The sequence below is a fragment of the Macrotis lagotis genome, chromosome 5, assembly GCF_037893015.1.
Source record: "Macrotis lagotis isolate mMagLag1 chromosome 5, bilby.v1.9.chrom.fasta, whole genome shotgun sequence".
NCBI lineage: Eukaryota > Metazoa > Chordata > Mammalia > Peramelemorphia > Peramelidae > Macrotis > Macrotis lagotis.
Genome location: NC_133662.1, coordinates 199,309,219 through 199,334,224, shown reverse-complemented (window position 1 = coordinate 199,334,224; position 25,006 = coordinate 199,309,219). Strand labels below are relative to the sequence as shown.

Sequence of the window (25,006 nt, the reverse complement as noted above, 5' to 3'; positions counted from 1 at the left end):
TTTTACAACTAATATTTTTGACACAGGATCCATTTCTAAAATATACAGAGAACTGAGTCAAAATTTTCAAAATAAACAAGCCATTCCAAAATTGATAAATGGTCATAGGATATGCAGAGGCAATTTACAGCTGAGGAAATCAAAGCTATTCATGGTCATATGAAAAAAATGCTCTAAATCATTACTAATTAGAGAGATGCAAATTAAAACAGCTCTGAGGTTCCATCTCACTCCTATCAGATTAACCAATATGACCAGAAAGGACAATGTTCAATATTGGAAGGGATGTGGGAAATCTGGGACACTAATACATTGTTGGTGGAGCTGTGGACTCATGCAACATTTCTGGAGAGCAATTTGGAGACCAATTTTATGCCCAAAGGGCAATAAAAATGTGCATACCCTTTGACCCAGAAATACCACTACTGGGTCTATACAGTGAAGAATTATGAAAAAGGTTAAAAACATCACCTATACAAAAAGATTCATAAGAGCCCTGTTTGTGGTGGCAAAGAACTGGAAATTAAGTAAATGTCCTTCCGTTGGGGAATGGCTTAACAAACTGTGGTATATGTATGTCATGGAACACTATTGTTGTATTAGAAACCAGGAGAGATGGGAATTCAGAGAAGCATGGAAGGATGTGCATGAACTGATGCTGAGTGAGATGAGCAGAAGCAAAAAAACACTGTACACTCTAGCAGCAACATGGGGATGATGATCAATCTGATGGACTTGCTCATTCCTTCAGTGCAACAACCAGGGACAATTTTCCAACTGTCTGCAATGGAGAATACCATCTGCATCCAGAGGAAAGAATTGTGGAGTCTGAACAAAGACCAAAGATATTACCTTCAATTTAGAAAAAAAAAATTCCGTTATCTCATTATGGAATTTTGCTATCTCTTATACATTATTTTTCTTCCTTAAGGATATGATTCCTCTCTTATCACATTCAATTGAGATCAATGTATACCTTGGAAACAATGTAAAGACTAACAGACTGCCTTCTGTGGGGGTGGGGGAAGGGAAGCAAGAATGGGGGAAATTGTAAAACTCAAAATAAATAAAATCTTTCTTAAAAAAAACCTTTTGGGGTGGCTAGGTATCCCAGTGGATAGAGCACTGGACCTGGAGTCAGGAGTACCTGAGTTCAAATCTGACCTCAGACACTTAATAATTATGGAGTTGTGTGGCCTTGGGCAAGCCACTTAACCCCATTGCCTTGCAAAAAAAAAAACCCAAACTTTTCTTTTTACTTCTTCTCCTGATCCTCATCCTCCTCTTCCTCATCTTCCTCCCTTCCCTCCTTTTCCTTCTCTTCCCCTTCTTCTCTTCCTTCTCCTCCTCCTCCCCTTATTCCTCCTCTCCTCCTCCTCCTTGTTCTATTTCTCCTCCACTTTCTCCCCTTCCTCTTTATCCTCCTCTTCCACCTCCCTTTCCTCCTCCTCTTCTTTTCTTCTTTTTCTTCTTCTTCATCTACTACTCTTTATACTCCTTCTCCTCCTCCTTCTTCTTGTTCTTCTTATTATTATTACTGTATCAAATAAGATTTTTGTCTAGTCCTTATCCCTAATTCTTTTTTTTTTAGATTTTTGCAAGGCAATGAGGTTAAGTGGCTTGCCCAAGGCCACACAGCTAGGTAATTATTAAGTGTCTGAGACCAGATTTGAACTCAGGTATTACTGACTCCAGGGTCAGTGCACTATCCACTGTGCCACCTAGTCACCCCCCCCCCCCCCGAATTCTTAAGAATTAGTCTATTGGTAAGATAACAATAAAGTCCAATAAGCAAATCAAAGTTCCTCTTGACTATTTTAGCAAATAAATGCTCATAACATTACCTCGTCTTGAACTTTATTCCTATAAAAACATGTGTGTATACATATGTGTGTGTGTGTGTGTAATATGGACTAATACATTTCTCACAGATATTTTTCAGAAAGTTGAGTGATAAATCCTCATCATTTAAAGTCATATCCTATTTCATCAGATGATGAAGTTGTTTAATTTATACATTATTGAGCATTTCTTTTCTTCTAGTTCTGTCAAAGCCTCTGGATATGATGTATTGATATGAAAAACCACCCATTAATAATAAAATGATATAAAATAATGATGAAGGGAATACATATAAGGATGACCCATAATTAATACATACCATAAAGCATTTAGAAGGCTAAGTAATCAACTTAAAATATTGATCACCCGCAATAATACTGAACTCCTAAAATTGTATACCTCTTAAATTTCTCTGATTCATGGCTCTCAAGGTTTCACTTTTAAATTATGATTATATTGTTCTTCTCCTAATACATTGTGTGTACAGAAAGCTGGAAGTTTCTCAGTACAAATGAAATACTTCAGTGCAAAAAATGAGTTTCTGTGGAAGACTTACTATCATTATTTTCTTCAAATATTCCTTAGTGCCTTTGTTTTCATATTCATTAAATATATTTAGAGTGGATGGATAAGGTATGAATATTTTCTGTGTAATCACTATATCTGTTTCTTATGAAAACCATTTATAAATGGTTCACCTCATTGTATATAAGAGGATTATCTTAACAATAATCAACTGTTAAAGACTGAGCTATTCTGATCAATATATGACAATCAAAATAATTCCAAAGAACTCATGATGAAAAATTTTATGCCCCCTCCAGAGAGAGAATTCCTGAACTTTGAATGTAGATTGAAGCATATTTTTTCACTTTATTTTTCTTATTCATTTTGGCAACATGTCTTTCATGATATCACATATATTATGGATATCATATTGCTTGCTTTCTCTAGGGATGAGGGAGTGATTAGAGGGAGGGAGAGAATTTGGAACTCAAATTTCCAAAATCAATGTTATTTAAAGTTTTTAAAAATACATAAAAGCAAAAATGGTTTTCCAAAAATTCTGGTCATTTTTCAATAGAAATTCATGTGTTTTAAAGAAAATTTGCTATGTCACAGCTTGTTTAAGGAAGAAAGGAGCAAGGAAATCTCAGAAACCCCAGAAGAAGACACTCTCAAGGGAGACCTATGCATAATGAATGTGAAATGGAAAGTAATATTAGTTCATGCTTGCCACCTCCAAAGACTATTTTTGTTTAAAGAAGATATTTCACCTTAAGTACCATGGTTTATTTTACTGAATGCTTACTCCCTCAAGTATGCCAGTAGGGCACTTAAAGGTGACTACTGTAAAGAAGTTAAGGTTGTAAAACCTAGGTTTTAGCTAAGGAGTGATGGAAAATCAGAAGTATCAAGCAAGTTGATTTTCCTGGCTAGGAAAGAAACAGAACTCTGAGGCCTCTGTCCTGGTTCCTCTTCACATTTTTCTTGTATCTCTCTTAATGATCTCATTAGCTCAAGGATTCAATCATCTTCTCTAGGTAAAGGATTCCTAGATTTATCTATCTAAATATATCTATATAAAGAGATATACTATATATATATATATATATATATATAGAGAGAGAGAGAGAGAGAGAAGACCTTTGAGAGAGAATCTCTCTTTATATATATATATATATATATATATATATATATATATATATACACACACACATGTAATTTATCTCCCGATTTTTTTGACTCATATCATGAAATGCCTTTAGGACACCTCATTGTCATCACAAACTCCACAAGTCCAAAACAAACTACTTATCCACTCCAACACCCATACCACTACCCCTAAACCCCTACTCATAAGGTGCCTTCATTATCCCAGTCCCCCAGGCTCCCAACCATAGTGTCAACTTTTATTCATATTCCACATAGCTAGCCTGTTATCAACCATTAAAACTTCTAATTTCACAGCATCTCTCATATACACCCCCTTCTTTGCATTCACATAGTCACCTCTCCCACCTGGACTACTTTAATAGCCTTCTAATTGGTCTCACTGCTTTAAGTGTCTTCTCATTTCAATCTGTTCTCCATTCAGCAGCCACTAAAATCATTTTCCTAATTATAGATCTGACCACACCATCTCCTTTTCCCACACCCCGATTAAATGTTATTGTTGTTCAGTCATTTCAGTCATGCCTGACTCCGTAACCTCATTTGAGATTTGCTAGACAAAGATATTGCAGTGTCATTTTCTTCTCCAGCTTGTTTTACAGTTGAGGAAACTGGGGCAAACCGGGGTTAAGTGGTTTCCCCAGGGTCACATAGTTAGTAAGTGTCTAAGACCAGATCTGAACTCAGTAAAATGAGTCTTTCTGACTCCAGGCCCACCATTTGAACCACTAGGACACCTTGTTGAATATCATCTCCCCAGTGTCTCCAGGATCAAATATAATTTTCCTTAAATGTTTCCATAGCACTCTATATGTTTGATCTATACATTCAATATTTCAGTTAACTGATAATTTTATAGAGCCAACATTGTTAGGGGTTGAAAAATGTTGATATTTCCATTTGAACATTAATGTGAACATACAAGCAATATATGAACAAAAATCACAGATGATGATGATGTTTATCCAAGACCATGGCAATAGGGAGGTGATGCCATGATATATATGTGGATTGGATTAGAGTGATTGCAGTCTTAAGTCACCAGCCTCACTTTCTTCTCTGGAGTCATCTAGGTCCACTGGCCAGCTATGGAGTGCCAGGGCTGGTATTCTATCCACTACACCATTTAGCTGCAGAAATTATAATTGAAAGTTGTACTAGAGATCATCTAATGCATTTCCCTCATTTTACAGTAGAACAGAGATCCCAAAAGGAACTCTGACATCACCAGGGTCCCAAAGACAGAAAATGGAAAAGCTGATTTTCAAACATGAGTTTTCTAACTAAGTGCAGTAGTCTTCCCACTGAGGGAAGACTACTACATTTAGAAAACTCATGTTTGAAAATCAGTTTTTTACAGATTCTCATTCTGAGTAAAATAATTTTTTTAAGCTTTTGAACTATTTGAGAAGCAGGTCAAACATAGTTGAGCCAGTTTCAAAATCCCCAGTATGATAAATTTGAAATGGTTTCTTGTACCAGTTTCAAATCAGCAGTCCATGAAGACCTTTGAGTCATCACCAATGATCAGCTTTAATGTCTTCCTGCTTAGGTGACCTGAGTCACATGAGTCTATAAACCTACTGCAATCTCATATAGTTTGTTTCTGAGTCAGACTTCAAAAGGTGAGTTTTATCAGTGCTAATAAGGCTTTTGTGAAGTTCGAAAAAAAATCAGTTTTCTAGTTATTACATAATTTGAAATTCCATTTCAGCACTCTACTGGCAAATGGTTATAGGGAACATAAAGGGAAAGGATATAGGGTGAGGTGGAAGGTCAGTTTTAAGTTTCTATACTGGAGACCCTCCACATTCACAACTTTACACTGGTATTATGTTTTCTCTCTCTCTCTCTCTCTCTCATCTGTCTCTCTTTCTCTGTCTCTGTCTCTCTATGTCTGTGTGTCTCTCTCTGTCTCTCTCTCTCTCTCTGTCTCTCCGTGTCTCTGTCTCTTTCTGTCTCTGTCTCTCTCTGTCTCTCTGTCTCTCTGTCTCTCTGTCTCTCTCTCTCTCTGTCTCTGTCTCTCTCTGACTAATGACTCTTTAGGTCTTTATTGAGCCCTGTGAGGAATAGAACCACTTGTAAAAATGGAGCTTTAAAGTATGTGGCACCCTTCCATGAAATTATGGTAATGCTATATGCATTGTGTGTATTGTGCATTTGTCTGTGTGTGTGTGGAGAGAGAGAGAGAGAGAGAGAGAGAGAGATGGGCCTTTATATGTATACATAAATGCATCTGTATATGGGGCAAGGACAGATTCTTTTCCAGAATAAGAAGTGTTACCTGAGCTGCCTTACCCTTTCCTACCACATACTCAGAAACCTGAGAAAGCATAAGATTCTTGAGTTGTTTTGATTTTATGGATTCTACAGCATGCTAAAAGTAGAACTGGAAGGAAACTCAAAGAGCATCAATTATAAAAACGTTATTTTATAGATGAGTAAACTGAGACCCAGAGACATAACTTAGTTGAACTCACATTAGAAGGAGACAAGAGAGATCAGATTCAAATTTAAGACCATAACAATTTATACTTAAGAATGACTAGGAACAGAATCTGTGATGTCTTTGTGTGAGATGCTCCAGTGAGAAGTTTTCTCCACCAATACATGTTAGCAACTTCTTTGCAACTCATCGTCTTCGAGAATAACCGGAGAAGTTAAAGACTGAGTGATTACCCAGGAACCACATAGTCAGTATGTACCAGAGATGGAATTTGAACACAGGTTTCCTGAGTTTGAGGCCAACTGTCTTTACACAATAGCAGGAAGTCATTTTTATTTTTTTTATTTTAAAATTTTATGGGGGGGGTAACAGGTGAATTTATGTAAATATAGTATCTATCTAGGAAAGTTTACTTAGCATGATGGAATAAATACAGACAAGGGAATATAGTGTATTTTGAGGTAAATGCTAGTAGATTCTTTTTCTTTGTTTTAAATGTAAAGTTATTTATATATTTATTTTTAATTTATGGAATGAAATGAATATTTCCATAAACAGTACACTAAAAAGGATGATTATACATGAAACTACAGATTCACTATTTTCATCTTGCTATTTTTTTATAAATTCACCATAAAGTTATCATATAAATTTCCTTTTCCCCCTTTTTTCTTCCCTCCTCATCACCTCAAAGATGGGTAACATTAGACCAAATGAGTATATGTGTGTGTGTATTCATATATATGTGTATGCATATCTATATGTATTGTATTTTATGTATATATATGCATGTATGTATGTATCTATCTCTATGCACATATATGTGTATATATATATATATATATAGAGAGAGAGAGAGAGAGAGACATATGCTCACATACATATGTAACATCATTCTATACTTCTGTTTATGAGATTTTTCTTCCCTCTGGATGCAGATACAGGTTTTAACTTTTTTTTTCTGAATTGCCAATGCCCTTAACCAATATTTAAAAGCAGGGTATGAGAAGTATACCTGATTAATTCATTGGACCCAGGAGGGGACACTTGATCTGACTTGCAAAAAGTTGGTGAAAATGATTTTTTCATGTGACTGTCATTTCCTTGTTCAATAAATTCAAGGGGCTCTCAATTACTGCTAAGATCAAATTTTATTTTGCATTTAAAGTCCTTCACAGTCTGGTATACTCCTTTTCTTTATGTACTCTATAGTCCAGTCAGTCTGGTTCTTATTGTTCTTTATACAAAGCTATTTTCAACCTCTATATCATTCCTCAGGCTAGGAATATATTTCCCTCATACCTTTCTCAGTAAACTTTTTTTGGGAAAAAATCTATTTTGACTATACCTACATAGATGTAGTCTTTCTCCTATAAAATATAAATATATAAAATATAAGGTCCTAGATGACCAGGTTTGTTTCATTTCTGGGTTTGTATCCCCATTACCTAGCATAGCTGTCTCTGGCATATATTACTCTCTTAATAAATTTTCATGTTTTGATTGATATGTAAATCATTTTAAATACATTATATCAAATGATGATTGATGGCAATACCTATTTTACATTACTAGTTTGATTATCTTATCATCTCCTTTATATAGATGAGAAAAGTATCAGATATTAAGTGATTTAACCACAATTATCACGTATCCATCAAATAGTCAAGAGAAGAAATCTAGCTAACTCCATTTCCGGTGCTCTCTTTCCTGTATCCCAATATCTAAACAAGAATCTTCTCTCCCACAAATATTCATATGACCTTTACTTAAAGACCTCAAATGAGGTGAGACTCCCATCATAGACTTCTTTTTGAATTCTCTAATTAAGGAGAAATCTCAGACCCCTTTCCCTTACAATAGCTTTGTATGTAGAAGAATAGGGGTTAGCATATCATACACACCGTTGAGTTATCATTCTCTTACTATCCATTAAAGCATCCCAATTTTTTTCTTTCCTTTTAATTTTCTCTTTATTTTTTTAAATTTATGGAACAAAACAAGAATTTCCATCACACAGTAAAATAAAAGAAAAATCATTACACATGAAACTTCAATTCAACTGCAATATACAACTTTCTATTTATTTTAATTAATAATAAAATTATCATGTAAATTTATCTGGTCATTAATGTTTCATCTTTTACTAGTTAAGTTTTTGAGCCCTAGTATAAAAGAGATTTGAAAACTGAATGGTATCCTTAGACTTGAAACTCAGAAAGGTGTTTAATATTACCTCCCAGATCTAAAAGTGACTTGGACTGTCTTTAAACTACAAGGAAGAATTGACCTAAAGCAAGTCACTTAACCCCATTGCCTTGCCAAAAAAAAACCCAAACAAACACTAAGGAGAAGCAGCTGGGTGGCTCAGTGGAATCAATCTCCATATTCATCAAGCTCTCCTGAACATTGAAAACGATGAATTATAGAATAAGGAACAGTGACTAAATTTTCTCCAGTGCACATATGGACAGAAGCAAGAATCTATTCCTCTATTCTCTTCCTTGATAGCCCTGGCTTTTGGTTAATCCCATGTGTTCAGTTTCTGGTTCAATGCCTTTTTCTTTGACTCATGTGTTTAATGTATTGAATGATAGTTAAAATGTTTCTCCAACAAAATGACACACAAAGATTAAGAACCTTTGATTTCTATGAATTTGCAAAGAAGTCAAAGAGAAATTCATCAAGAACCTGTTTTCTACATCCCTACTATATCACATATACCCTGTGGATATAGACTCTCTTTTGTATGGTATATTCATTTTTTCTTATAATAAATATCAGAAATAGAGAAGAATTAAAGCAGGGTGTGGGGTTGGGAGGGTGTGATGACAGATGATGGCAAACATTGCATTTATCAATCAAGATATGAGCAAAAGTAAGGGAAAAAAGAAATCTCTAATAAATGACAGATAGTATGGGAGTCTTACCATCAATGGGAAGAAGATGAAATGAAAACTGTGTAAATAGGAGACAGACATTGTCTACTTTCAGAAACATAATCAAAAGGTCAAGTTCCCTTGTAGAGAGTACTAAAGATGCTGGTGGCATGCTCTTCCTACTCACTGAGTTACTCCATAAGAAAGGCTTTAAGATACTAGCCTACTAGGATCTATCTGATCCCTGTTATGGATTACATTCAATGTATTTATGAGTATTTAGACTTTGGAACAATTCAATTTATATACATTGACTAATTTCCCAATTATTTGGAAGTTACTGTTACAGTCTCTTGAAATACAAAGATTCTCAAGTCATTTGTATCTGGAGAATAATGGGGTATACAAACAATGTGATTTGAGAAAGGAGAAAGTGTAGAACCAAGAGAACAATGTACACATCAACAACATGAAAAACCTTGATGGAAGCAGCTCCTCTCAGCAGTTCAGACTGGCTGTGGACAATGTTATCCCCATTGAGAGGAAGAAAACATAACAACACACACACACACACACACACACACACACACAAAACAGTCCTCCAGAATCTGATGAATACTTTATAAAAATTATCACTTACATATCTCTTTCTCTTAATCCTAATTCCTCATACCCGAAAATAACTAATAGTAATCTGTAAACATGTTTATCAAAATATGTATATACAATGCTAGCCTGACTGAAGAAGGGAGGGTGGAAGGAAATTTTGTAACTTGATAATGTTCATTGGCAAATGGATAAAAATATTTAAATAAATAAATAAATGTAAAAAAATAGAAGGAAAAAAAATTAAAAAGTCTGCAAAAGTTGATTTAAAAAAGAGAGAGAGAAAGGACAAAGTATTATTAATAAATTAAGGGACCAGGAAAAATTCCCTTGGTAACTGACTTGAGCCTTGAAAGAATCTAAAGGATTCTAAAAGATGAAGGTGAGGAAGGAATTCATTCCAAACAATGGAGATGGGACTTGGAATGTCAAATGTTAGAAACAATGAATATGTCACTTTGATAAGGATATAAGAAATGTAATTTTCCATAGTCTCCTACTATGGTACAAATACTGAGTGGAATAAAGTCTGAGATTTGTTCAGTAGAATATTATAGATTGGAGATTAGTTAACTATGTGTCCCTCCACCCTTCACAAAGCAACTTCCGGGATATTGGTCAATTGACCCCACCGTATCTGTTGAAGCCTGGATGATCATTCAGTTCCTGGGGCTGAAGAGATAATTTGGTTTTGGTTTGAATTTTATGCTCTTTTCCCTAGATTGTAAAACCATATTCCTCATTAATGAGGGTGGGTCAGTGGGGGGTGGGAATCGAGTTAGGATAAATGTGATTCTTGGGCCTTTTGCTTTTGCCTCAATCTCTGTAACTGATTGTGGCCCGTTCCTCGAGAAATTAATAAAGGCTTCTCTTCATACCTTGAGAGATCTCTGAAATTTATCTAAGTGGCAATTGTCCCATGCAATACTATTGCTTAAGTTTCTCCAAAAGTAAATGGGATGGTGCAATGATCAATAATGGCATGGCTCTAATCCTATCCATCACATATATAAGTCTGCAGAGGTAGGCAGGTGTCAGATTGAAAAGAGATTCAAATGAGCAGTTGAAAAGGAGTTCATTAAGGAAAATTTGTTAAGATTCATCCCACATCCGGGGGAGCTCCAGCACGTGTGTGTGTGTGTGTGTGTGTGTGTGTGTGTGTGTGTGTGTATGTGTGTGTTAGCAGACTCTTAGATCACCTCTCTGCTGCTTCTGGTGAAATTTTTGAAGTGTTTGGAATTCATCTGTATATGGATCAGTTGGAATGCAATGCCAGGAAGCAGGGACATGTTGTTTCTTAGCTGTCTATGGATTGGGGGGAAAATGAATCTGAACCCCTCAAGTAACAGTGGGAACTCAATGTCATATTGTGATGTTAAATGTGCTTAAACTCTTCTAATGGGTATCTATACAAGTTTTTTGGCTGAGAGCTTTCCTATAATGAACTCTTAAGATGTAATGTTGAAAAGGGAGAAGAGTGTAAGAGAAAGGACATGTGAGAACGATAACCTAGCACTGACAAATAGGGAAAATTATAACTAACTCCAACATCCTTTAAATTAATCTTTTTTTTTTAAAAAGTACTTAGGTCAAATTTTTTGACCTTAGCAAGAAATATTCTCAATTAAGTTGGGAGAGAAGTGTTCTATGGCAAGCCATGACAACCTCTGGCCTGTACTTCTTGTGAGTATTTTATATGAACTCACAGCTACAGTAGTGAATTATAAAGCAATACAATAGCAGTTGTAAAAATGTCAATGGAAATCACTGTTGGTTTAGATTTTTGCTCTTGCAGCAGTAGTTCATGGTTTAAGATGTAGGGGACCGCTAGGTGGTGCAGTGGATAGAGCACTGGCCCTGGAGTCAGGAGTACTTGAGTTCAAATCTGGCCTCAGACACTTAATAATTACCCAGTTGTGTGGCCTTGGGCAAGCCACTTAACCCTACTGCCTTGCAAAAAAAAAATCCTAAAAAAAAAAAGATGTCAGCATTAGCCCTCTCCAGTGGTGTTACTTGCTAACATTTTGTGTCTAATTCAATGTGCTGTGGAACATCAGAATGAGTCCTTACATGCACTCACTGAAGAAAATGCCTACATTAACAACTTACTCTGTTAAATTGAATTTGCTGGGTTAGAAGTCTAAAGTGAGTTTCAGTGGGGGGTGCTTAGCATAGCCCCCTTCTTTAGCCTGGTTAGAGACAAATTCTAACATAAAAAAAATGGTTTGTTGTTGTCTGGATCATGACATCAAGGAGGTGATGCCATGACATGCAAGAGAATTGGATGTAAGTGAGGGAGATCTCTGCAAAGTCATCAGCCTCACCTTCTCTGCAACCATCTGGGTCCAGTGGCCAGAATATGAATCAGGACAACTGGAGATGGCTCAATGCAGTGGGAGACCTTGAGCTTTTCTAAGGTAGGGTCTTTAATAGCTCTCAGTTTGAGGCAACACCCATCATTAATTAAGGCTAGGTTAGAAAGAAATGAGACAGAACATGGTCTCCTTAATCTAGTCGCACATACACTTCAAAAAATCAATCTGGGAGGGGAAGACTCTCAGGGTTTCTAGCCAGAACAGAAACAATTGCTAGTTACATTCATAGCCAATCTAGACTCAAAAATATGACCAAATGGGGTCTGACCAGGGATTTGCTTTTGGCCAATCAGAGCCAGCGTGATTTGAGACCTGCAAACCTCAAGATATCTTGACCAGGTTCAGACACAGAAGAGAGGAAATGAGAGAGGAGAAGAGGGGAAAGAGGGAAAGTGAGAAGAGAGAAGTAGAGGAGAAAGAGAGGAGAAAGGGACTGGCTAGCAGTGAGGCAGCAGCTACTACTCATCTAGGTTATTGTGCAATTGATTGAAATCCTGCTTTGGACACTAGTTGTGTGTCCTGAGCAAATCTTCCTCCTGGAACCTCTATTTAACTAGCTGTAAAACTGGAGTAATAATATAAGGATCTACCTTCCAGGGATGTTGGGACTCTCAAAAGTGATAGATCAAGTAAATAAAGCAGTTTATAAAGTGCTTTGGAATAATGCACACAATGTGCTATTCAACTTTTAATCAACAAGCTTAGCATAAGAGGTCCAAGATATTTCCCAAGGAAAGGGACTCCTGAAAATTAGAATGTAGCAAACAGAATTAAAGACTCTGGAAGACAAGAAGAAATACTAAAACAAGATATAAAAACTGAAGAAAATAAAAAAATTGAGAATTTCATATAAAATAATCTAAAATGAGATAGAGATAATTGAAAAATCACTGAAATACTTGAAAATCATGATTAAAAAAGAAAATGGAAATAATGTTTCAGGAAATTTCAGGAAAATCTGAGTATAGCTTGTAGTCCCAGAGGGTAGAATGAAAAATAGAAAGAATCCACTGGCCACCTCTTTCTTTTTTTAGGTTTTTGGCAAGGCAAATGGGGTTAAGTGGCTTGCCCAAGGCCACACAGCTAGGTAATTATTAAGTGTCTGAGATCAGATTTGAACCCAGGTACTCCTGACTCCAAGGCTGTTGCTTTATCCATTACGCCACCTAGCCACCTAGCCACCCCTACTGGCCACCTCTTGAAAGAAAAATCTACATGAAAATTTCAAGATCATTATAGACAAAATCTAAGAGTTCCTAGAGGAAAGGGGAAAAGTACTGTAAGCATTCAAAAAATAAAAGAATTCAAATGCATAAGAGACAGATTAATGATCTCATGATATATAGTAGTCATAGATATTGTTATGGGGTGGAGAGTTTGAAATACTAAATTTCAAAAGGCAAAAGATATGGGTGTATAAGCAAGACTAGCTTAGACACTCAAACTGATAAAAGGAAAGTGAAATATTCAATAAAATGAACATTCAATAAAATAGAGGGCTTATAAGCATTCCTGATAAAAAAAATACCAAAGCTGAGTAAAAACTCTGGAATAAAAACTTATGGATCAAAAATTATTTGAAAAGGCAATAGGAGCTAAATAAAGATGGGTATTTATATTCTAACTAGAGAGGTTCCCTCAGAACCCTAACAACATCAAGGACAACAGAAAGGATGAACTAAACCAGATTATATAGGAGCAGTTTTATTACATTTTAAAAATCTTATAATAAGGAATAGGAAGGGAGAAGTAATATACTAAGGAAAAATGAAGGAGGAATTATCTCATAAAATCAAGATGCTCAAATGAAAATCTAGTCAAATAAGGAAGAAATTTATTTAGAACTTTGCTAATAAAGTTACAAAGCTGTACACGCTATTTGGTTCAGCAATTTTACTACTTGATCTATGTCCTAAATAAATGAAAGAAAGAAGGTAGGGATACATATCTACAAGAATAAAATTAGGGTAGGTAGGTGGCTCAGTGGATAAAACACCGGCCCTGGAGTCAGGAGTACCTGGGTTCAAATCTGATCTCAGACACTTAATAATTACCTAGCTGTGTGGCCTTGGGCAAGCCAGTTAACCCCATTTGCCTTGCAAAACACTAAAAAAAAAAAAAAGAATGAAGTAGTTAAGGGATGTTCTTAGTCTTGATAAACAGATTTAATATCAAATCACAAAATCGTGGAGTCTTAGATGATGATGGAGTCCTGGAAGTACAGAATTGGAATTTTATTCCAATTTGAAATGCTGTTAGGTGGTAGGTATAAATGAATGAAGTTCTAGATCAGAAAGACATGAGTACAAATCCGGCTTCAGATGCTTCTTAGTGGTGTGGTACTGTACAAGTCCTTTAACCTCTGTCCACCTCAGTTTCCTCATCTGTGGGAATACTAATGGCACCTAATCTCCCAGAGTTGTATTAGGATAAAATGAGATGATATTTGGAAACTGCTTTATAAATGCTAGCTATTTCATAAAATGCAATCTTTAGGCACATGATGAATGGCATCAGAATGACCATATTATTTAACTAATTATGACAAAATAATTTAGCAAATCATAACTTAGTCTGAATACAATAAGGTTACCCAAAAAATGTTAGACAATAGAGTAGATGGTCCTCAGTATGATGGATAAAAGCTCTTTGGATGGCCATAAGAGGACCGTGGATAAAATATGATGTGACCTGTTATAGTACTAGAAGATATTTAAGAGTTATCTAAATGAATAGAGGCAAAACCAATGCCAATGAGATCACAGATGCTTCAGAGTACTATTTTTTAAACTTTTCAGAAATTAAAAGAGCATGTTCCATGTATTCCCAAAGAACATTTGCCCAATAGTTGAAAGATTGGAGGTCTTTGAAGTAATTTAACATTTTGGGTTTATGAATATGATATTCAGTGTACTAAGCCAATTAGATTCCTCAAAGAACTATTTCCTCAAAATGATTTAAGGAATTTTTTGTATATGCCATTTTTAGACTAAATGTACAAAGTGTGTGCATGTGGGGGGGGTTGTTCACTTTATATTCCACTTTTATTCATAGTTTAATCATTACTTTCTTGAGTTGACTGTTTCTAAAAATCTGTTATAGATATAGATTGGTAATCAAAATTGGAATTTAGTCAAGAAAAATAAAATGACACAAGGCATAGTTTTTCATAGGGATCATAACCATTTAACATGGGTCATTTTTGTTTATAAATAGAAATAATTTCTGCATCATTAACGTTTATGCCCGCTGAATTCTGATGTGCTCTCAATTTTTCTGTTCTCCTTCCCTCAGATAATAGTTGGAGAAACTGCTGTGTTTTGCCTACAACTAGCCACAAGGGATTTTGAAAACCAAGAAAAAACTATTTTAACGGGAGATTGTTGCTATATAAATCCATTGGTACGCAGAACTGTCCGATTTCTTGGTATGTGTCCATTGTATTGATTTTTACAGTTTTTGAAAGGATGCTTAATATACAAGTTAACAAATCAAACACCCAGAAATAATATGCAGTAATCCCTCCATATAGATTATTTTGATTATAAAACAAAACATTCTTCATAAATAACATTTTTTTTCAGATAGGTGAGACCCTTTATGGTTGATGTGTTATTTTGAGATAAACTTTTATTCAGAATAAGATCTAGAAATATTTTCTTAACCAATGCAATTGAAAATTGAGTTATTTCATTCTATTTAATAAAAATAATTGAAATATTATTTGACATCATGTAAACTGAAAAGAAAATACAAAGCAGGGGGAAGGTTAAGCAGATTTTTTCACTTTCCATTGGGTTTCCTGGGCATCTGGAAGACACAGTTTGTGGGTTACATAATATGTTCACTCAGGCTTCTGTCTTTGCCTATGTATTTGTCTGTGTTTGTAGATTAGAGTCAAAAATAGCTTCCCACATACAGACATATATAGATGCCTGGAAAAATGGTGCTTTTTAGTCTCATATGTAGTTCTATGGTATGCAATTTATCAAAGCTGAATTTCTGAAATTTTCTTTAGTGATATATAAGAATGTCTCATTTAGTTAATAGGGATAAATTTTCCTAAACTTAGATAACCATGAAGCAAATGTTTGTGCGTTGCACTTATCCAAAATTTATTGACTTCAATACTGCATCATTTTAATGTCCTGAATGTTGAATCCTACAGTGTTAAATAACTAAAAATAATTCTTAGTTAATAAAATTTGGATAAAATAAATATTTGTTTCTTAGACTATCAATACATAAATAATAAAAGTCAGTACCTATAGAATTAATGAAGTACAGAAAGGGAAATTCTTTTTTTTTCTGTCATATAGTAAAGTTAAATTTTTCTTCTATGCTAGACTTCCCTTCCTAAGTAGGAGATACCCTAGAGCCCTGTTATCCTTCAGTTTGGTAGCTTCTCATTGGCAAGACTGCAGTGAAAAAAAGGGTTTAATATTACTGTTTAACTCATCTATTAAGATGACTATTAAGCATGATGGTAAGTTATATTTTCTCTTAATAGAGCCAAGACAGCTAAATTCCTCTAAGTATGCTGCCATTCTGATTGTTGATCCATGTTAAAAGCCCATATTTTCATACACAATAATTCCTTATGTGAAAACATACTGTAAGTTTTCCAAAAAACCCATCAGTACTAATTACCTACTTAGAAAAGAAATCAAAACCATTAAAACACCCTGAACTCATCAAATTTGTTTTACACAATTTAAGCTTTCCCACACTCAGGCTCACATATTAAATTGTACCTTTCAAAGTAAACCATTAAGTGTTTCATAAATATCATCAATTTATCTTACTGCCATAATTATACAAAATTGTAATTCCTTGGTTTTTGTAAAGCATTTTCCTTTCTAAAACCTATTCTATTCAGCCCACAAAATGTACTTGAGAAATAAATACAACAGAAGAGGTCCTGTTTATGTTCAGTCCTGAGATATTTCTTTAGAAAATAGAGTGCAAGGGGAGGAAACCAGGAATGTTGCATCTGTTCCCAGTTCAAAATCTATACTGATATACTCACATCAGAAGTCTGTCAATTAGGAAAGTGCTAGTCTTTAGAGACCTATGTTCTTAACTTGGGTCTATGAATAGATTTGGGGAGTCTGTGAATATATATAGTAAATCACATTCTTATTTTCATTAATCTGACTGGAATATTGGCTTTCCATCAACTATGTATTAGGAGCAAACAAAAACATATTCCAAAAAATAGGCTATAGTCTTGACCATACTGCTAAATCCACAAAACCCAAAATGATAACCGACCTCTGTTCTCAGACTTCATATTATAAAAATTACATTACAAATTGGGACATTTCTATATAATGTAAACATTTTATCAAGAGACCTTTCTTAATTGATTATTATTGTGGTCTACTAAAAGATTTACCTTTTATGTATCAGTTGAATTGTAATTCTGATTGACATGTATTTAGGGGTTTCTGAAATATCACATTGTATGACACATAGTGAGTCCTGAAGAAGTATTTGCTGAGTGATTATCAGTGACTGGTCATATATTTATGAATTATTTCTCATGTTATTTTCACCAAAAAATGTGATTAAGTTGACAAAACAATAGTTCCATTTACATGGAATGCATGTTTGGATAAAGGATATTTGTACGCAGATGTTCAATTTGGAACCCTATTGTAGACAGGACTTTGGAGAAAGAGGTAGATTGTAATTTAACTCAATGTGGTAAGAATTAGTTCCCTGGTAGGTGATTAATAAATGTTGTTAAAATTTTCCCAGTTCCTGATATTTGTATCCTCCCCTTAGTATGAAGATTAAAGTTTGGATAATATTTGTTTTTTACATTTTAAGTGTGACATTTGCAGTCGACAATAATAGGATAATAATAATAATAAATTGATATTTAGGTATTATTTGATTTTCTAATAAAATACTTAAAAACTGTTCCTCAGGATCATATGACCCTAAGATAGCATTTGATTCATTCATTATTTTCATTTTGCTTATTAGGAAATTGAGCTTGGAGAAATTGAGATACTTTTCCATGGTCACATGGCTAGTAATTTTTAAAAGCAAAATTCATATTGAACTTTCTGACCATAAGTTAAATGTTCTTATTCTAAAGCAAAAATGTGAGTTAATTATTTTTCCTTTTTTTTTAGTTGTAGAAGAAATTAGGCTTATTTCTTGCTGTGAGGTTATAGCAAAAGCATATTATTGTTGGAGAGGGACATTCAGTCAAACCCATTGTAACCTTACTTTATCTGTACACACTGAAAGAAGCAACAAGCCATAGTGGCTAGACTATGGTATAGGAACTCAGGAAGACTGAGCAAGGCCCAGTATTCAAAGACATTTAAGTTACATATATGTATTTGTAGGTGCAGTTTGATCCACCTCTGTCCTGTTTATCCAAAAAAAAATTATAAACATGTATAGAATAGAAAAAGATGTTCTAATGTCATATAACTACCCTGCTTATTTTTGTACCTGTTTTTTTAAAAAATACAGATTTAATAAAAAAATTTTCAAAGAAATTTACAAGTGTTAGACTTTTCCTTCTTTTCTTTAAAAAAAGAGATTTTTATGATCCCCTCCCAAACACCAACAAAGAAAAACAAAACAAAACAAAATAAAATAAAATAATTTCTTTCAATGTTTCTTCTGTTCTTGGTCATCAGCCTGAGAAAAATTAATTCTAATCTGGCAGGTTTTAGAGAAACTGATGAAAACAATAAGACGTTCAGATTATAAGGAATTTATTTTGCTATATGAATAAATTTTAATTGGGGGGGTATTGGAACATTATACATTGGCCCTAGAATACCTTCTTAGTGCAATTAATTGTTTCAGGAGAATTTTTTAAAAATTGTAATAATACGGCTTCAGTAAATGTTTTTTTTTTTTGTTTTGTGTGTGGAAATAGTTCCTGACACTTGATTTGGTGTCTAAAATAACTCAAGGAATGTTTCTTCCCATTCTTTTAATAATAATTTAAATATCATGATAAAATTGCTTGTATCAAAATTACTTTCTAATTATATATAAATATAGATACATATCCATGTATGTGTATATGGTTCTATTCCATTAAAAGTGATGGTTTGGGACCAAATAATCAGCTATTATCTAATGGAAGCTTGTTTCTAACGCAATGTAGGTATCCCTCTGAAATCTTTATTCTTCAATTAAGGTTTTTCATGGTAATGAAATGCAATGGAATTAACTTTAAGTGCTAATTGACAACCCCATCAAAAATATCTTTATGATATAGAAATGTACCCCACAGAGCACACATTTTATTTGTATTGTAGGAGACTGATTGGAATTATTTCCAGACAAAAGAAGAAATCTTGATCTCAACAAAATATCATAAATAAGAGTATAGATTTTGATAAATTCCTTTAAATGTACAAATCATATTTCTGAAGCAAACAGCATGCATTGATTGTTTGCTTCTTATGCAGAATGGACTCTCATAGATATAGGGGACATAAGTACAAAAATGAGATAAACCCTGCCCTCAAGGAACTTATATGTTATTGGAGAAGGCTTAATAATATGTACAAAGATAGCTAAATACAAGATTTTCAGAAAATAAAAGTATAGAGTGAGGCAACTAATTGAGACTCCCTTAAGTAGGTGGCACCTGGGCCTTAACTTGAAAGGTAGTTAAGGGTTCCAAGATTCCAGTATACATTTCCCTCTTGCAAGTTATGTTTTATAAATATTCCAGACATAAAATTATAGCTAGTGGCAGACAGCTGAACACAACACTCAGGAGTCTTAAATAATTTAACATTCCCGCCACTCCAGATGGTTAAGGAAAGGAGGTGGAGGGAAGAAGAGAGGGCCATATGTATAAAATGTTTGTGGCTCCCAAAATGTTTCTCTGTTGATTTATTGTCTACTAGAGTCCATGGCAACCTAGGGGATTCACTATTTTCTTTCTTCCTTAGGGATTTATACATTTGGGCTGTTTGCTACAGATATCTTTGTCAATGCTGGCCAGGTAGTGACAGGGAATCTGGCTCCACATTTCCTCGCACTCTGCAAACCCAACTACACTGCTCTTGGCTGTCAACAATTCACACAGTTCATCAGTGGTGAAGAGGCCTGTACTGGGAACCCAGATCTCATCATGAGAGCTAGAAAAACCTTCCCTTCCAAAGAAGCAGCTCTGAGCGTTTATGCGGCGATGTATCTGGCAGTAAGTAAGGATTAGCAAATATTATTCTCTGTGTTAGTCAATTAAATATTAGCATTAACAATAGATGCATTTTGATTTTTTCCTGCTATTATAAAAGTCACTTAATAGCACATTATTAACTTTCCTCTGAACATTTAATTTATTTTTAATAATGGCTATATGTACTGGGGTTAAAATTAAGTCTCTTTCTTGGCTCTCATGAGGATGTGTGGGGCTGGTTTTGGTGGTTGACTGTATTAAAAAAATATATGCAGTCATTAGTGTTTCTATTTGTAGATATGTTTATCTTTCTATTAAACAGGATTTAATGGAGTTGAATCTGTCCTTCAGCTTTTCTCATGAACTTATAATAACTCAATTAAGAAAATTACCAAGGCATCTTTGCCTACTTAGGTTCTATAATCTCTTTGATGAGATTAGGTCATGTGTTTCATGTCATGAAACATCCTTCTCATCAGCAGGGTTCTTGTCTTTCTTGGTCATGATGCTTTAGCCAGAGATATAATATTTTTTGATAGTAGCACTCCCCACATGGCCCTCTAAATTATCCTCTCATTTGCCTGCATCACTTTCATTGTCAATTCATGCTTGAGTTTACAAGACCAGACCTTTAGAGACTTGATTTTTTTTCCCATGCCTGCATTTGGATTTGACTGCTAAAGGATTCAGTTAAGTAGGTATATACCTAATTCATGGAATTTCTTGGATAAATTGGATGGACTTGGATATCTACAGTGAAGTCCTCAATCAATTATGACAACTGCTTCTCTAGTGAAATAAATCACTATTAGCAGGATGTTATTAGTGATGCAGTAAAGACTGGACTTGTAGTCAGGAAGGTCTACATTCAAATCCTTTCCCACACACTTGCTATCCTTGTGATTCTGGGCAAATTGCTTCACCTCTTTGAACCAGTTTAATGATCTATAAAATAAGGAATCTGGAATATATGATAGTTAAAATTTCTTCAAGTTCTGTATTTATGATCCCCTAAAATATACATCTCTGGGTGTAATTAATCATCTTTCTGTCCAACTGTAAGGTGAGGTGACCCCAGTTTTCCTTGTCAGCTTACATCTCATCTTAGAATACACACTTACATATACAACTGTATACAACCGTGGTTCTGACTTTAATGTGTCAGGGAAGCTGGAGCAGGCAGTTTTTCTGTAACTATATAAGTTCCAGTAACAGAGGGGATAATTGGTCATGTTCTGGAATAAGGATGAGTTCAGCCTAGGATAATCTAATAAAAGGCTGGGGATATTGAACACAGAATAAGGATTGAAAGGGGTCAAGACTGGGGCGGCTAGGTGGCGTAGTGGATAAAGCACCGGCCCTGGAGTCAGAAGTACCTGGGTTCAAATCTGGTTTCAGACACTTAATAATTACCTAGCTGTGTGGCCTTGGACAAGCCATTTAACCCCGTTTGCCTTGCAAAAAAGAAAAAAAACTAAAAAAAGGGGGGGTCAAGACTGGAGAGGATCCTGGAAGCCAGTGTTAAAGGAGAATTAGTGGTTTAAAATCAGATAATTTAGGACATATATTTACCAAAAGACAGGGCCAGGTAGTGGGTCAAAATCTAATATTCAGGCAATATCTGAACTATTGGGAAGTCATCAGAAGTCAAAATAGTAAAATTAAAAAAAAATTTATGGAATAAAACAAGCATTTTCATAATATAACAAAAAGATGATTGTATATAAAACTGAAAATTTACTATTTACAAGTTGGAAATCTTTTCAAATATGCAAGAAAATTATCATGCAAATTTCTAATTTTTCTTATTTTTTCTCCTACTTCTAGATAGGACTACTCTCTCTCTCTCTCTCTCTCTCTCTCTCTCTCTCTCTCTCTCTCACACACACACACACACACACACACACACACACACACACACACACACACACATAATTATTCTATACAAATTTCTATCCATCTGTTCTTTCTCTGAATGCATATATCATCTTTCTTCATATATTCTTCATAGTTAATTTGGGGATTTATAATCAACAAAATAACTAATTTGTGAAAAGTTGTTCTTAAATTTTTAAATTAAGAAAGACAAATAATAAAGATATACAACCTAAACAAGAACACTGGGAAAACAATATGGGATGCCAACAAAATATCACTTTTATATTGACCCATTATTGGAAACTTTTATAAGCTTTCTTTTATGTATGTTATCTGAATGCTAAATATGATGAACTGAGGGCAAGAATGTTACATGTTGGATGATCCCTTGACTAGAAGTAGGAGGAACAGGACTTATAATTTTCTCTTCACACATCTCCCTGATGAACTTCCCTCTTTCTGTTGAGAGCACCATCATTTCATATATATATATATATATATATATATATATATATATATATATATATATACTCAAATTTACCATTATGTTGTTATTCTTGACTCCTCACTCTCCTTAACATAACATAGTTTTCCAGTCTTGTCAATTCTATTTCCATGATAGTCTTTCATATATTCATATATTTCTCTCTTTCCCATCTCAAATGGTCAACCATATTTTTTTCATGTTTACAGCACTTCTTACCTAGACTTTGGCCATGGACTCCTAATTGATCTTCCTACTTTAAGTCTCTCCTTTCTCCAATTTATCATTTATAGAACTGCCAGAAAGATTTCCCTAAAGCAGGATAGGTCTGACCATGTTTCTCCCTCATGTGATAAACTCCAGTGGATCCCTTTTACTTCTCGAAACAAATACTAAATGTTATATTTCGGTTTGAAAGCCTTCAGATCCTAGCCCCATTCTACCCTTCCAGACTAATTCACTTCAATTCAATTAACCAGCTAGGCACTTAGATAATCATTGAGAATACAAAAAGAATCAAAAAACAGCCCCTGCCTTCAAGGAGTTTACAATATAACTGGGAAGTCAACAAGCAAAAAATATATAAAATGGTCCTAAATCCAAATAGGAATATACTTTCCTCCCAGGTATTTTCCAATCCATCTCTTGAGTCCTTGCATGTCCACTGGCTGTCTACAATTCCCTCCTGACAGAGCATCTGACTTTCCTGCTTCCTTCACTATTCAGTTCAAATCTGAACTTCTTAGGAGACCTTTTCTGGTCTCCTGGTCTTTCCTCCTCCCTTTTCTACCCCTCAAAGTATAATTTACATTTACACTATAGACATATACCCAACATATACACTATATATAATACACTATATTATAATTGTTGTATGTTATCTTCCCTATTAGAATGTGAACTCTTTGAGAACAGGAATCCTAGTTTTTTACCTTTTGTTAACATCCCCAACAACCCTTGGCATAATGACTGTTAAACAATTAACAAATGCCTATTAACTGCTGAATCAAGTCTCGGTTAAAGTTTCAGCATCTATAAAAAGCCTTTCTTAGTACTCCCCCTCTTCCTACCTTTATTGCCTTCCATCTGAAATAATTTCCAACTTATCATGCCCATAACTCATTTTTGCATAGTGACTTGCATGTTTTCATTCCCATTAGCATGGGGGAAATTTTGAGAGCAAGGATGTTTTTTGTATTATTTTGTTTTTGTCATTCTTTTTATCATCAGGGTTTAAGGTAATATCTCACATTAGTAAGTCAGCAAGCATTCATAAATATTTGTGACTTGACTTTACAGACAGTTGTTTCTCTGCTTATATCTAGCAAGAGAAACTCACTGACACTTAAGATAACCAATTTTACTTTTTTTTTTGAAATTTCTCCCTTAAACTGAGTCTAATTCTGCTTCTTTGTAAATGTCAACCATTTGCCTTTTTTTTGGCTTCTATAGTCAAACAGGACAAGTTATTTCTGAACCATGGCTTTCAACTATAAGAAGGTTAGGCTCTTGGCCTGAAGATGGAGTACAATTCCCAAGGGCCAATAAGAATTTGAGTAATAATCAAGAGATGCAGAAACATTATCAGTTCTTCCGCTGAAAAAATTTCAAGTCACTTAGAAAGAATAAGAAAATGTTTGAGGAGGTTATGATACTAATTGAAAGTCTGGCATACATTAAAATGTTGAATTCTCTGAGAATATATGTATTACATGCATGCCCCAGTTTTTGACATGTGTTGATTCAATATTCACTTATCTTCCAAAGGCATCAAAAGTGAACACTCCTAATTTTAAAAATATTTGTTGTGTCTATAATTATTTTTCTTTAGAAGATTTAAGTATTCTCTGATGATGCAATTACAAAAGTAGACCTGATATCATAGAAATTTATTTTCTATATTTCTCTCTGTGATCATAACACAAAGAAATGTGTACCGAATTAATTTTTAAAATTTTGTCCACTTGAAAACTTACAATGGATGAGAAGAATAAGACTATTGGTTAACAGCATAAATGAAAGGAGTTGCAATATTAAAATAATGTTTGTTGTAGCAATAAAACAACTAAGTGCAATGATTTAATTTATTAAAAGTCTCTTTGAAAGGCTAAGAAAAAAAGTCTGTCATAAAGGCATGATAAAGAAATTATGTGAAACTTTGTTGATTTTGTTTGTCCTTTATTATTAAAAAGTACTATGATATTAAGGAGGTGATACCAAGCCCTGCAAGTGAATTTCGTTTTAAGTGAGAGAGAACTGGGCAGAGAATTCCATGGTTTGGGAAAGAAACAGCTAGGAAGCCAGTATCACTAGATCACATGAAGGGGGAGAAAGACCTAAGAAGTCTGGAAGGGCATTTGTGCAGAATAGAGTTAGAAGATGATGATATGGAGGGCTTTGAATTCTAAAAGAGTTTTTTAATATATTTGATTCTGGAGGTGCTAGGAAACCATAGAAATTTTTTGAGTAAGTAGAGTTTAATAGGATAGGCTGCAGTAGGGAGAGACTTATGGCAAAGAGACCAGCCAGGAAGCTATTGCAATAGTATAGATGTAAGGTGGTGATAATCTACATTAGGATAGTGAGAGTGTCAAAAGAGAGGGAGGTGGGGGTATATGTTACAAAGATAAAATCAACAGCACTTGATGA

The 25,006-nt window shown here is 34.4% G+C and overlaps 1 protein-coding gene across 1 annotated transcript in view; it reads left to right on the top strand.

Moving 5' to 3' along the window:
- The window catches only part of PLPPR5 (phospholipid phosphatase related 5), a 189,886-nt gene that overhangs the window by 72,222 nt on the left and 92,658 nt on the right, over positions 1-25,006 (top strand). Inside the window, exons 2-3 of the mRNA XM_074188240.1 lie at positions 15,117-15,249; positions 19,766-20,016. Of these exons, the coding sequence (XP_074044341.1) occupies positions 15,117-15,249; positions 19,766-20,016 (384 nt within the window). The remainder of the gene's footprint in view (positions 1-15,116; positions 15,250-19,765; positions 20,017-25,006) is intronic.